Below are 15,000 nucleotides of genomic sequence, written 5' to 3' on the forward strand. Positions count from 1 at the left end.
ATGCTAATTCACCACAAACTGGGACATCAAACAAACAGTTCCCAGAACATATAGAATACAGTGAAGTATTTGTGCTCCTTGGAAAGATCTACGTATTGATACAACAAGAATAATAATTATAATCTGGGCCCACAATGCGATGTCCCTGCATTCAACCCCAGCTGCGAATCTTTCCTCCACGCGACCATCAAGACATTCTCCACATCGTCTCCCCATTCAGATAAGTCTGAAGTACAAATTGGACATCTGGTGTTGTGATGTCTCTCACAATGCGGACGCCATTTTCCCTAGCACTGCACTGTCGCAGCTAGCTCTGCTCTGTAGACTGGCAGTTCCATGGGAGGGAGGAAGGAGGGAGGGATGGAGGGAGAGAGACAGAGAGAGAGACAGAGAGAGAGACAGAGAGAGCGAGCTGATGGTACCCCCCCCACCTACGCGGGGTGGGTGGGCACTCTCTCACTCACACTCACTCACCCACCCACCCTCACAATCCTAGCACCAGGGACAGTCTCCTTTCCCCTTTCTCCACAATGCATTGTGGGGTTCAGGACGGCCATTGTTGTGAACAAGGGCTCTCAGCAGCAGGGGCTTTCTCTGCGCTCACCCCTAAACCTTGACCTGCTCTTCACAGCCCAAAAGACTCAGGGAGAGCATGTACAATAGCCATTAAAACCCAGAATGCCTAAGAGAATATAGAAATATCTTTCGACGAGAAAACCCCCCTCATTTTCCACAGTGGAAAATGACAATGTCCATAAGACAGAAATAGACCGTAGCTAACCAGCATCAGCCAGTCCATGACATAGTAATAGTGGCCTATTACTCTGATTCTATTCATAGGGCCTAACTCCTATTAAATCAAGTCACATTTTATTTATCACATGCGCAGAATACAAAAGGTGTAGACATTAGTGTGAAATGCTTACTTAAGAGCCCTTAACCAACAATGCAACAGTTTTTAAAAGTAAGTAAGAAAAAATGGTGCTAAGTTAAAATAGTAACACAACACTGAGTCAATGTGCAGGGGTACAGGTTAGTCGAGGTAATTGAGGTTATATGTGCATGTAGGTAGAGGTAAAAGTGACTATGCATAGATAATAAACAGAGAATAGCTGCAGCGTATGTGAAGAGTGTGAAGGAATGTGTGTGTGTTTTGTGAGTGTGTTGGAGTGTAAGTGTATTATGTGTGAGGCCAGTGACTGTACACTGAGCATGTGCAAGAGAGTCAGTGAAAAAATAATAATAAAATAAGGGGATCAATGAAAATAGTCAGAGTTTCTGTGCCATTTAATGAGTGACAATCATTGCCTGGCCCTGTGAACTAACCTGGCCTGATCACATTAAAAGACAGACAGACAGACAGGTGGGTGGACACAGACAGACAGACAGACAGACAGACAGACAGACAGAAGAGACAGACAGGAGTCGTAGCCACCTTTAGCCATACCCCTCTCTCATTATCTCTCGTTATCACAGCTAGCGTCAGCAGTGACATAGCCTACTACATGTTCGAATGAGATGCTGTCTCTTTTAACCACCAAATCTCATTAGCATACTGGCTCCTTGATGAGCGTTCCTTCTCTAAACGTCTGGGCCTGCATCTGATGTCTGAGTTCAGGAAGTTCAAACGCCTCTGTTCCACACTACCAAATGTTTGCTTGGCAAGATGTTGGCAAGATCCCTCCGTCAGCTAAAGAAAGGGAGGACTTTCCATAAGGCTAGTTCTCAAAGGACGTACCTGGATTAGAAGTGAAAAACACACAGGTAATCCCACCAAAGAGTCCATCTTTCTCTTTGAACTTCAAAGAATGAGCGGAACAATTAAAAACAAAACAGCAGGGATGCAAATTAACAAAAGATTACAAAAGAAAAACATTGGCGTGTGAATATTCCATGCATATTGCATGGGTTGAGACTGATGGTGTTTCTCAAAATGAATACTACCGTGCTCCAAGCATGCAAAAATGAGCACGGAGGGCACTTATCGGATACATACTCCATTTGTACATATTTTGAAGCATTCATCGATGCAAGCTTCAACGGAAAGTATGCACAGAAATATGACACAACCACGCAAAAAAACGGCTCAAAATATCTTCACATCAATGGCGGACATTATTTTAGCTGAAGCGACTTTGGAATGAAATAAAATTTGCCCATTCACATCTCATATGTTGGCTGACTACAATATTTTATCTTGATACATGAATAAATATATAGTGTTAATTGTGGCATGTTTACCTGTGTGTGCTTAGAATGCAAGCCCATAGTAAGTCAATATAGCTAACTAGCTAGCTAGCTAACCACGAAGAATTGGTAGCTAGCTACCCACGAAAAATGCACAACTAGTCATCTACCTTGCATAACATTAGTTTTAGGTCGTTTTTGCCTGTTAAACTAGCTGGCTAGCTAGATTATTACACTTCACATATAGCTAGCTGATAAATATGAAGGAAAACGTTTGATTTGTGTATATCTTGTATCGTCTCTATTGCCGTTACCCTGGCTGGAAGAAGGTTCAGTGAATGGGGAGGTGCAACGTGAAATAAAACAGTAGGGGGAGTGCTTCTCAAATGTAATATTTGATGCGTCCTCCAACCTCTCGTCTTCACAAGAACGTACTCAAGAGAATGTCCCCGGAGAATGCACTTGTAGCATGAGTGTGGAGCATGGTAGTATTCATATTGAGAAACACCCTGAGTGAACGTGAAGTGAACTTTTGGATGAGGTGTGACCATGACACGTAATAATCAGTCAATCAGTCAGCCAGCCAGTCAATCAATCAGTCAGTCAGTCAACCAGTTAGTCAGGTCAATCATTCAATCAGTCAGCAAGTCAGCCAGCCAGAGGCTAACCTAACCTTCAGGCTGGTAATCCGGACAAATGGATACGTAGGCCTAAATATGAGCTCTGTGTAGCGGCTTCTCCATATACCAGCATTCTTACCAACACTGTATTATACCCACACACAAACACACACACACACACACAGAGAGAGACACAGCACAGACGCAGGCACAGACATGGACACACACACACAGACACACATCTGCTAGAGCAGTGACAGTGGCGAGGGCCTGGAGGGATTAAGGCTCTTTTGAACGTGAAGGTGAACGTTGAGCCAATTATAAATCAGGGCAAACCAAGCCTGATCACACACAACACACACCCAGAGACAGAGATCCACCACTGCTGCCAAGAAAGGATCCACCACTCCTTGCCAAGGAAGGATCCACCACTGCCTGCCAAGGAAGGATCCACCACTGCCTGCCAAGGAAGGATCCACCACTCCCTGCCAAGGAAGGATCCACCACTCCCTGCCAAGGAAGGACCTACCACTCCCTGCCAAGGAAGGATCCATAACTCCCTGCCAAGGAAGGATCCACCACTCCCTGCCAAGGAAGGTACCACCCCTCCCTGCCAAGCACCATGCCCACAAACACACTTTACTCTCAGGAAATGTGCCAGACAGAGCCAAACACATGCTGCATTGACCCCTTAGAAGACAAATCCAAGGAATAAAAAGTGTGTGTGTGTATCTGTGTGTGTGTGCGCACTCAACTACCGCTCTGAATCCAATTAAAGAGTTATTAAAACTGGGGAGCAGAGATGCATCAAAATCATCACCAGTTGCCCTTAATAATACACTATGGTAGGGATCTTTTCTCTCAATGATTTACTCGAAATCAGGGATAAATTCCTTTCCTCTTTTGTCTTGTTTTAATTAACTTCATTTGCTATGGTAAAACAGAACCATCTCAGTACAAAAGGCAGGGGAATAGTACTGCAGTAGTAATAATAACAAGACAACATAGGCCAACACTGGAGACTGATAGAGAGTTAGAGGAGATGAAGGGGAATGAAGAGGGATGAAGGGGGTGAAGAGGGATGAAGGAGGGTGAAGAGGGTGAAGAGAGATGAAGGGGAATGAAGGGGAATGAAGGGGGGTGAAGAGAGATGAAGGGGGGTGAAGGGGAAATGAAGGGGGGGTGAAGAGGGATGAAGGAGGTGAAGAGAGATGAAAGGGGGTGAAATGGCATGAAGGGGGGGTGAAGAGAGATGAAGGGGGATGAAGAGGGATGAAGGGGGTGAAGAGAGATGAAGGGGGGTGAAGAGAGATGAAGGGGGTGAAGGGGGTGAAGAGGGATGAAGGGGTATGAAGGGGGATGAAGAGGGATGAAGGGGATTTAAAGGGGGGTGAAGAGGGATGAAGGTGTGTGAAGGGGGGTGAAGAGGGGGAGCAGCAACAGTACGTACCTCTCCCAGCGCCTCATAGCGTTTCTGGTTCCACCTGTGGAGATCCTCTCGGGCATTGAACACAAACGCCTCCCCTGTCGTGGTGTGCCTCAACTTGCCCTCTGATAGGCAGACAGACAGACAGACAGACAAAGGGAGAGAGGCAGACACAGGGAGACAGACATTGAGACAGCGGGAGGGAGATAGACAGAGAGAGACAGACAGAGACAGACATACAGGGAGGCAGACATACAGACAGGGAGGCAGAGAGACACCGTGTTAATATAGTCCTACTCATTGGGACTGATTGAAACCCTCTCCAGGGGGTGTAGTAGAGAAACTTCTGTCAGTACCTCAAGTCCTTTTGTTCCAGGGTAGGGGTTAATCTGGCAAACTATTGAAAGATCATTTATAAATTGAAAAATCTTCAAAGAATATAACAGGAGGTTTCCAATTCATGGGTTGAATATCAATTAATCAATCACGATATCCATTAAAATAGAATTGACCCCATCAGGTTTTTGCATTTAACTGAGGCTGGAACAAGGGTCTGAAATTATAACTTTGGACCAACTCTTCGGCTCCCCAAAGAAAGAGAAAACTGAACACTGTTCAAACTGACTGGTGCTTAATTATGACAGGAAAGATAATGATGGTGCGAGGAGCAAAGCAGCGGTAGGAGAAAAAAATTCAGTGCTTGTTAGGTTTCTACCTCCGTATGGACATGCTGAAGTAGTTCCGCCTGTCAAACGAAGCAAACTAGCTTTGACCTTCAGTTCAGACTGAGGCCTTGCTTTTCTGCGCCTCTCTCCCTTCATGCAATTAAAGCGTTTGGCTGCCATTCTCCCATCTGGCAGGTACAAGGCCTGCGGATGCAGAGCGCTCTTCCAGTCACGACTACAACGGCCTTCTGGGACGTCTGGCAGCCGAGGCCCAGACAGCTGGTGTGGCGTTAACGCTCTCTCCCTCCCTTTCCGTCTCTCTCTCGCTCTCCCTGTTTCTCACCCTGGCCTCGTCGCATGCCTCTGTAGCCCTATCCACCTGAGATCTGAGGAGAGGGGGTGTTGGGTGTCGGCCGAACCACCACAACTGTTCCCCATGCTGCCTTTGAGGCTGGCTTTGGGTGGCAGCCAATCAACCTTCACTCTCACTGACCCTGGTCACTAACCCCACCCACCGTCGCTGCTCTGCCAGGCCTAGCCAGTGGGGAGCGACAGGGTGCCATGTGTGTGCGTGCGTGTGAAGGGGTAGTACATTAGGAAATACACTACGGCCATAGTGTTATTCAGAGTTTCCATGGGATAACTTTTTAACACCTGTGTTTATTACCTTTACATTTATTACAGCCCAGGTTCATTTGACAATAACAGAACAAGCACAGAATAATGTGATGAGGGAGAGCAATTCAAGATTATGAGCATCTTTTTCAAGCTAAACAATTATCACTGCATCTGTTTAATGCCTCCGAATACAGCGCATAACAATGAGGCCATCTATCCTTCTGTTGACACTAACATACAGTGGGGAAAAAAAGTATTTAGTCAGCCACCAATTGTGCAAGTTCTCCCACTTAAAAAGATGAGAGAGGCCTGTAATTTTCCTCATAGGTAAACGTCAACTATGACTGACAAAATGAGAAAAAGAAATCCAGAAAATCACGTTGTAGGATTTTTAATGAATTTATTTGCAAATTATGGTGGAAAATAAGTATTTGGTCACCTACAAACAAGCAAGATTTCTGGCTCTCACAGACCTGTAACTTCTTCTTTAAGAGGCTCCTCTGTCCTCCACTCGTTACCTGTATTAATGGCACCTGTTTGAACTTGTTATCAGTATAAAAGACACCTGTCCACAACCTCAAACAGTCACACTCCAAACTCCACTATGGCCAAGACCAAAGAGCTGTCAAAGGACACCAGAAACAAAATTTTAGACCTGCACCAGGCTGGGAAGACTGAATCTGCAATAGGTAAGCAGCTTGGTTTGAATAAATCAACTGTGGGAGCAATTATTAGGAAATGGAAGACATACAAGACCACTGATAATCTCCCTCGATCTGGGGCTCCACGCAAGATCTCACCCCGTGGGGTCAAAATGATCACAAGAACGGTGAGCAAAAATCCCAGAACCACACGGGGGGACCTAGTGAATGACCTGCAGAGAGCTGGGACCAAAGTAACAAAGCCTACCATCAGTAACACACTACGCCGCCAGGGACTCAAATCCTGCAGTGCCAGACGTGTCCCCCCTGCTTAAGCCAGTACATGTCCAGGCCCGTCTGAAGTTTGCTAGAGTGCATTTGGATGATCCAGAAGAGGATTGGGAGAATGTCATATGGTCAGATGAAACCAAAATATAACTTTTTGGTAAAAACTCAACTCAGTCGTGTTTGGAGGACAAAGAATGCTGAGTTGCATCCAAAGAACACCATACCTACTGTGAAGCATGGGGGTGGAAACATCATGCTTTGGGGCTGTTTTTCTGCAAAGGGACCAGGACGACTGATCCGTGTAAAGGAAAGAATGAATGGGGCCATGTATCGTGAGATTTTGAGTGAAAACCTCCTTCCATCAGCAAGGGCATTGAAGATGAAACGTGGCTGGGTCTTTCAGCATGACAATGATCCCAAACACACCGCCCGGGCAACGAAGGAGTGGCTTCGTAAGAAGCATTTCAAGGTCCTGGAGTGGCCTAGCCAGTCTCCAGATCTCAACCCCATAGAAAATCTTTGGAGGGAGTTGAAAGTCTGTGTTGCCCAGCGACAGCCCCAAAACATCACTGCTCTAGAGGAGATCTGCATGGAGGAATGGGCCAAAATACCAGCAACAGTGTGTGAAAACCTTGAAGACTTACAGAAAACGTTTCACCTGTGTCATTGCCAACAAAGGGTATATAACAAAGTATTGAGAAACTTTTGTTATTGACCAAATACTTATTTTCCACCATAATTTGCAAATAAATTCATTAAAAATCCTAAAATGTGATTTTCTGGATTTTTTTTCTCATTTTGTCTGTCATAGTTGACGTATACCTATGATGAAAATTACAGGCCTCTCTCATCTTTTTAAGTGGGAGAACTTGCACAATTGGTGGCTGACTAAATACTTTTTTTCCCCACTGTAACTATCTATCCTTCTGTTGACACTGTAACATAACTATCTATCCTTCTGTTGACACTGTAACATAACCATCTATCCTTCTGTTGACAATGTAACATAACCATATATCCTTCTGTTGACACTGTAACATAACCATCTATCCTTCTGTTGACACTGTAACATAACTATCTATCCTTCTGTTGACACTAACATAACTATCTATCCTTCTGTTGACACTGTAACATAACTATCTATCCTTCTGTTGACACTAACATAACTATCTATCCTTCTGTTGACACTAACATAACTATCTATCCTTCTGTTGACACTGTAACATAACTATCTATCCTTCTGTTGACACTGTAACATAACCATTTATCCTTCTGTTGACACTGTAACATAACCATCTATCCTTCTGTTGACACTGTAACATAACCATTTATCCTTCTGTTGACACTGTAACATAACTATCTATCGTTCTGTTGACACGGTAACATAACCGTTTATCCTTCTGTTGACACTGTAACATAACTATCTATCCTTCTGTTGACACTGTAGCGTAACTATCTATCCTTCTGTTGACACTGTAACATAACTATCTATCCTTCTGTTGACACTGTAACATAACCATCTATCCTTCTGTTGACAATGTAACATAACCATCTATCCTTCTGTTGACACTAACATAACTATCTATTATTCTGTTGACACTTTAACATAACTATCTATCCTACTGTTGACACGGTAACATAACCGTCTATCCTTCTGTTGACACTGTAACATAACTATATCCTTCTGTTGACACTGTAGCGTAACTATCTATCCTTCTGTTGACACTGTAACATAACTATCTATCGTTCTTAACATAACTATCTATCCTTCTGTTGACACTGTAACATAACCATCTATCCTTCTGTTGACACTGTAACATAACTATCTATCCTTCTGTTGACACTGTAACATAACCATCTATCCTTCTGTTGACACTGTAACATAACTATCTATCCTTCTGTTGACACTGTAACATAACCATCTATCCTTCTGTTGACACTGTAACATAACCATCTATCCTTCTGTTGACAATGTAACATAACCATCTATCCTTCTGTTGACACTGTAACATAACCATCTATCCTTCTGTTGACACTGTAACATAACCATCTATCCTTCTGTTGACACGGCAACATATTGAAGAACAAAACAGTATTAAATGTAATTGTGACCTCAGACTGCAAAACGCATAAAGCTAAAATACTCTAAGTATACATACTTATCCGAAATAGCCGGAGGGTCTCATACTTTCTCAATTATTCCGCAACGGCAAACCCGGCAAAAAATAATAATCTATTATGTATACACAGTTGGGGCAAGAAGTGAGCTATTAAACAGTAGCACTTAACAGAAGGAAGAGTGGATCCTAATGAAACCCTACATGCAAGGTGTGTGTGTCTCAAATCAAATAGAATTGTATTTGTCACATGCTTCGTAAACAACAGGTGTAGACTAACAGTGAAATGCTTACTTCCCAACAATTAAGAAAAAAATGTAATGAATTGAATATTTAGGAGGCTTTATACAACTGATAAATGTATCTTAATTATAAAGATGATGGCTTCATCACAGTAGCACTCCGGTTATTCATTACTGGAAATCCAAGGTTATGTACACCTACAGTGCCTTCAGAAAGTATTCACACCCCTTGACTTATTCCACATTTTGTTGTTACAGCCTGAATTTAAAATGGATTAAGGCCAGATTGTGTGTCAATGGCCTCCACACAATACGCTGTAATGTCAAAGTGGAATTGTAGTTACTCCACAATACTAACCTAAATGACAGTGAAAAGAAGGAAGCCTGTACAGATTACAAATATTCCAAAACACACATCATGTTTGCAATAAGGCACTTGTTCTTGGAAAGAATGTCCTGAATACAAATGATAAATGCTCACTAACCTTGGCAAACGAGAAACGCTCAATAACAGGGACGTAAACAAATGACTGCACAACATTTTAGAGAAATAGGCTTTTTGTGCGTATGGAAAGTATCTGGGATCTTTTATTTCAGCTCATGAAACATGGGACCAACACTTTACATGTTGCGTTTATATTTTTGTTCATTATACAATCCAGGTGTGCAAAGCTCTTATAGACTGTAATCGCTGCCAAAGGTGATTCTAACATGTATTGACTCAGGGGTGTGAATACTTATGTAAATGAGATACAGTATTTCATTTTCAATACATTTACAAAAATGTCTAAAAACATGTTTTCACTTTGTCATTGTGGGGTACTGTGTGTAGATGGGTGAGAAACAAATTCAATTTAATCCATTTTGAATTCAGGCGATAACACAACACAATGTGGAATAAGGCACTGTAATTAAGTGTGTGTATGAGAGTTCAGCTCCATCGCCTCCACAACACAGCCTCCCAGAGGAACAGGTTTCCTCAACTTCTCTCCCCTTTTTCTGGCATAATTAGCATGCACTTCTCAATTCTGGAGCGTAATAGGTGGACATAACCTTGGATTTCCAGTAATGAAAAACCGGAGGGCTACTGTGACGAAGCCATCATCTTTATAATTAAGATACCGGTTTCAATTGTATACAGCCTCTTAAATATGGTCATATTTTTTACACTATTTAGACGTAGGCTAACTTGGGTGTTGGTGAAGAATACCCTCCAGTCATGGCAGCACTGAGCTATCGCCGCACTGTGCCGGAGGGGCTTTAGTTTGAATAGAAATGATATTCTTGGAGAGTGAAGAAGACACCCAGGCAGGCTCCTCAGCCGTGGCAGCCCAGGCCTGTTCTTAACAGCAGCAAGGCTATGCAAATCCTCCGTCAGATTGAGTGCAAGGCTGAGTAGGTTACTGACAGGCCGTAGAGTACACAACATGTCTTCCTCAGGACAGCCACATAGCCAGCCAGCAGAGGCTGTCACAAGAGAGAGAGAGAGAGAGAGAGAGAGAGAGAGAGAGAGAGAGAGAGAGAGAGAGATGGAAGAATCCGAGACAGGTTCTCTCATACGATTTCAAAATGTGTTTTGAGGGAGGATGATTTTAAGTGATGTGGAATCTTTTCAATTCCGAGATTATACAAATAATTTAGCTAAACATGTAATGTTAAATGCAAAGCAAGTATAATAATTTCCCTGCAAGACATCCATACAAAATATAAATGATATGACTTACGCTCGTTGAAAGCATACTCAAACTCTTCAAGTGTCTTGGGGAAAGTGAGCGGAGGTTCGTCCTTCTTCATTAGTTCGTCTAAGTCTATTCTGGACAACAAGTCTGGGCCAGGTGTGGGGAGGGACACAGAGAATTAATATTAGCAACATTTACACTCAGCCCTGCTGAAACACAGAGGCAGTCATAAAGGATAAAGGCCTAGCATCATCTCATTTGTTGCTTCATGTTTTGTTTTTTGGGATCCCAGGACGTCAAGTGACTGTGACTTGAAATCAGTGACAATTGTTGCTGGGGAGACTATGTTGGTTTAGCAGAATGAAACAAATAAAATAGGCTAAGGCTAGGGATTCACATTTACAATGCTGTAGTAATGTTTCCTCTAAGTACAGTTTCATAACATACACAATAACTAATTAGGCCTATTACAGAAGGAAACAATACATTAAAAAGGGGCAATCTGCATTTGCTACATACATTTTGACTTTTAAATTCATTATATAAGAATGATTGTTGAAGAATATAACTTCTAAATGCCTCATGAGCTTAGCTCAACTGTAATGAACACATCAGAACCCAAAATAGAATCTTCTTTTACTCCATTGTTTGTGAATAATTAAAATGTAAACAAACACTGTATAGCCTCAAAACATGGTTAAAACTACACTGAACAAAAATATAAACGCAACACGTAAAGTGTTGGTCTCAGGTCTCATGAGCAGAATTTTCTTTCCATGCACAAAAAGCTTATTTCTCTAAAATGTTGTGCACAAATGTGTTTACATCCCTATTGGTGAGCATTTCTTCTTTGCCAAGATAATCAATTTACCTGACAGGTGTGGCATATCAGGAAGATGATTAAACAGCATGATCATTACACAGGTGCACCTTGTGCTCGGTACAATAAAAGGCCACTCTAAAATGTGCAGTTTTGTCACACAACACAATGCTACAGATGTCTTAAGTTTTGAGGGAGCGTGCAATTGGAATGCTGACTGCAGAAATGTCTACCAGAGCTGTTGCCAGATAATTGAATGTTCATTTCTCTACCATAAGCAGCCTCGAACGTCGTTTTAGAGAATTTGGCACTACGTCCAACCAGCATCACAACCGCAAACCACGTGTATGCGAGCGGTTTGCTGATGTCAACGATGTCAACAGAGTGCCCCATGGTGGCGGTGGGGTTATGGTATGGGCAGGCATAAGTTACAGACAATGAACACCATTGCATTTTATCGATGGCAATTTCAATGCACAGAGGTACCGTGACGAGATCCTGAGGCCCATTGTCGTGCCATTCATCCGGCGCCATCATCTCATGTTTCAGCATGATGATGCACGGCCCCATGTCTCAAGGATCTGTACACAATTCCTGGAAGTTGAAAATGTCCCAGTTCTTCCATGGCCTGCATACTCACCAGACATGTCACCCATTGAGCATGTTTGGGATTCTCTGGATCGACGTGTACGACAGCATGTTCCAGTTCCTGCCAATATCCAGCAACTTCGCACAGCCATTGAAAAGGACTGGGACAACATTCCACAGGCCACAATCAACAGCCTGATCAACTCTATGTTAAGGAGATGTGTCACGCCGCATGAGGCAAATGGTGGTCACACCAGATACTGACTGGTTTTCTGATCCACGCCCCTACCTTTTTTGTAAAGGTATCTGTGACCAACAGATGCATATCTGTATTCCCAGTCATGTGAAATCCATAGATTAGGGCCTAATTAATTTATTTCAATTGACTGATTTCCTTATATGAACTGTAACTCAGTAAAATCTATGAAATTGTTGCATGTTGCGTTTATATTTTTGTTCAGTATACAATTCTGATATCTGGGATGGTCAGTCCTTGCATCCATAGCTCTGTCTATGAATTTGAGAGTGGTTACAAATGTAACAAATGCAAACAAATGTCTCGGTGGCAGACAGTAGGAGTGGAATGGTGAAGTCACATCCACAAATAGCACTGTTCACCAGTCTTCATTGGCCCTTGTGACAGACAACACAACGGACACCAAGAAATACAAGTTGGCTAGTTTACCTTTACTTATAGGCTGTGAATGTGCACAATTAGAGACTTGACATTTTCAGTACTATACAAAACCATAATCACTCAACTGTACAAGGAAGCCAAGACCAGCTTGCTAGTTGCTTACCTTTCAGTGCAGTTGTTTTCTCTTTATCCTCCTGGCCAGGAATCTGGGCCATGGTTATCCACAAAATGAACTGTATAAAAGCGCAGGGTCGAGTAAGCATGGATTTTCTGTTCTTGTGGATCACTGCAGGTAATTCTACATGGAAGGGAATAGAACATGTGGGTCCCACTTTATATAGATTGTTTGTAAAACAGTAGCTAGTTACAATGTAACATTAACAACTACATTGTTTGCATTGTAAAGATAGGCACATTACTAGTGAAGGCAGGACATTCATTTGTGATTACAGTTACAAGGAATGAATGCATACAATAATGCAGAAGGAATTGTATCCATTTTAAATAGTTAGCAAGATAACTACACAGAGAAAAACAGTTCCCTAGGTAACTATTTAATCTGTGGCATTTCTTGACACCACTGTTGTAACCACACTGCATGTTGTGGTTTCCAACATAACTATAATTTGGTCATTGTATAGTCTAATTCAATGTGGCTAAGCAGCTAACCTGCTATGGGCTGCAGAAGCATGCAACTGCAAAGGAAAGTTATGGCAAATATCATTTAGCTAGCTAACTTCAGAAATAACAGGCGCTGACACTTAAGTAAGTTACTGTAACTAGTTAACTAAACAATATAACTAGACATGAATCTGCAAGCACTTGCGTGCAAGAGGCAGGGGTATTCAAGCACAAAAACCTAAACCCAGGAAAAGGGAGCGTGTATGCACACACGTGAAGCCACATCCAGAAGCGAAGTGTTCGTTTCACACGTGTGCATGGCAGTTAACGTCAGTGAAATACTATTTTATTTTACACTCATGCAATTTGCTTGAATCACATACCAACACGTAACAAGCGAATGTCCAAATAACAATCATCCAGCAGCCACTGACACCGCTTCCTTAAAATGTACAAAACAGGAAGGAACCTTAGAAATGGAAGCTTCCGGGTTACCGAGACAACCGGCTGGAAGGCATATTTAAAGGGACAGCTCCAACCACCAAGGCGCGTCACATTGGAAGAATGAAGTGCAACATTATACACTTTCGACTCTCCCAATCTATGCCCCACGCTCACACCCCCATCCCTGCAACAATGTTTTCAAGAGTACAGTGCCTTCGGAAATTATTCACACCCCTTGACTTTTTCCACATTTTGTTGTTAAAGCCTGAATTTAAAATGGATTAAATTGAGCTTTTTGTCACTGGCCTACACACAATACCCCATAATGTGAAAGTGGAATCATGTTTTTCGAAATTTTACAAATTAATTAAAAAAGAAAAGCTGAAATGTCTTGAGTCAATAAGTATTCAACCCCTTTGTTATGCAAGCCTAAATAAGTTCAGGAGTAAAAATGTGCTTAACAAGTCACATAAGAAGTTGCTCTGTGTGCAATAATAGTGTTTAACCTAATTTTTGAATGACTACCTCATCTCTGTACCCCACACATACAATTATCTGTATGGTCCCTCAGTCGATTTAGATTCAAACACAAAGACCAGAGAGGTTTTCCAATGCCTCGCAAAGAAGGGAACCCATTGGTAGATGGGTAAAAAATAAATAAAAGCACACATTGAATATCCCTTTGAGCATGGTGAAGTTATTAATTACATTTTGGATGGTTTATCAACACACCTAGTCACTACAAAGATACAGGCATCCTTCCTAACTCAGTTGCCGGAGAGGAAGGAAACCGCTCTGTGATTTCACCATGAGGCCAATGGTGACTTTAAAACAGTTACAGAGTTTAATGGCTGTGATAGGAGAAAACAACATTGTATACTAACCTAAATGACAGAGTGAAAAGAAGATAGCCTATACAGAAGGTAGCCTGTCCAAAACATGCATCCTGTTTGCAAAAAGGCACTAAAGTAATACTGAATTTTTTTTGGAAAAGCAATAAACTTTTTGTCCTGAATACAAAGTGTTATGTTTGGGGCAAATCCAATACAACACATGACTGAGTACCACGGTCCATATTTTAAAGCATAGTGGTAGCTGCATCATGTTATGCGTATGCTTGTAATCGTTAAAGGGATACTTCTGGATTTTGGCAATGAGGCCCTTTATCTACTTTCCCAGAGAAACGCCGAGACATAAAAATGGTATCCAAGAGTTCATCTAACTCTGGGGAAGTAGATAAATGCCGTCATTATCAAAATCCCGAAGTATCCCTTTAAGGACTGGGGAGTTTTTCAGGATAAAAAAAAAAACGTAATGGAGCTAAGCACAGCCAAAATCCTAGAGGAAAACCTGGTTCAGTCTGCTTTCCACCAGACACTGGGAGATTAATTCACCTTTCAGCAGGAC

The 15,000-nt window shown here is 42.2% G+C and overlaps 1 protein-coding gene across 1 annotated transcript in view; it reads right to left on the reverse strand.

Moving 5' to 3' along the window:
* LOC121584445 (cotranscriptional regulator FAM172A homolog) overlaps positions 1-13,612 on the reverse strand; it is a 281,345-nt gene extending 267,733 nt beyond the window's left edge. Inside the window, exons 1-4 of the mRNA XM_041900328.2 lie at positions 13,533-13,612; positions 12,692-12,826; positions 10,529-10,630; positions 4,258-4,358 (exon numbers count right to left, since the gene is read on the reverse strand). Of these exons, the coding sequence (XP_041756262.2) occupies positions 4,258-4,358; positions 10,529-10,630; positions 12,692-12,791 (303 nt within the window). The 5' untranslated portion in view covers positions 12,792-12,826; positions 13,533-13,612. The remainder of the gene's footprint in view (positions 1-4,257; positions 4,359-10,528; positions 10,631-12,691; positions 12,827-13,532) is intronic.
* Between the last annotated feature and the right edge of the window lie 1,388 nt (positions 13,613-15,000).

Source organism: Coregonus clupeaformis, chromosome 16 (genome assembly GCF_020615455.1).
Source record: "Coregonus clupeaformis isolate EN_2021a chromosome 16, ASM2061545v1, whole genome shotgun sequence".
Lineage (NCBI taxonomy): Eukaryota > Metazoa > Chordata > Actinopteri > Salmoniformes > Salmonidae > Coregonus > Coregonus clupeaformis.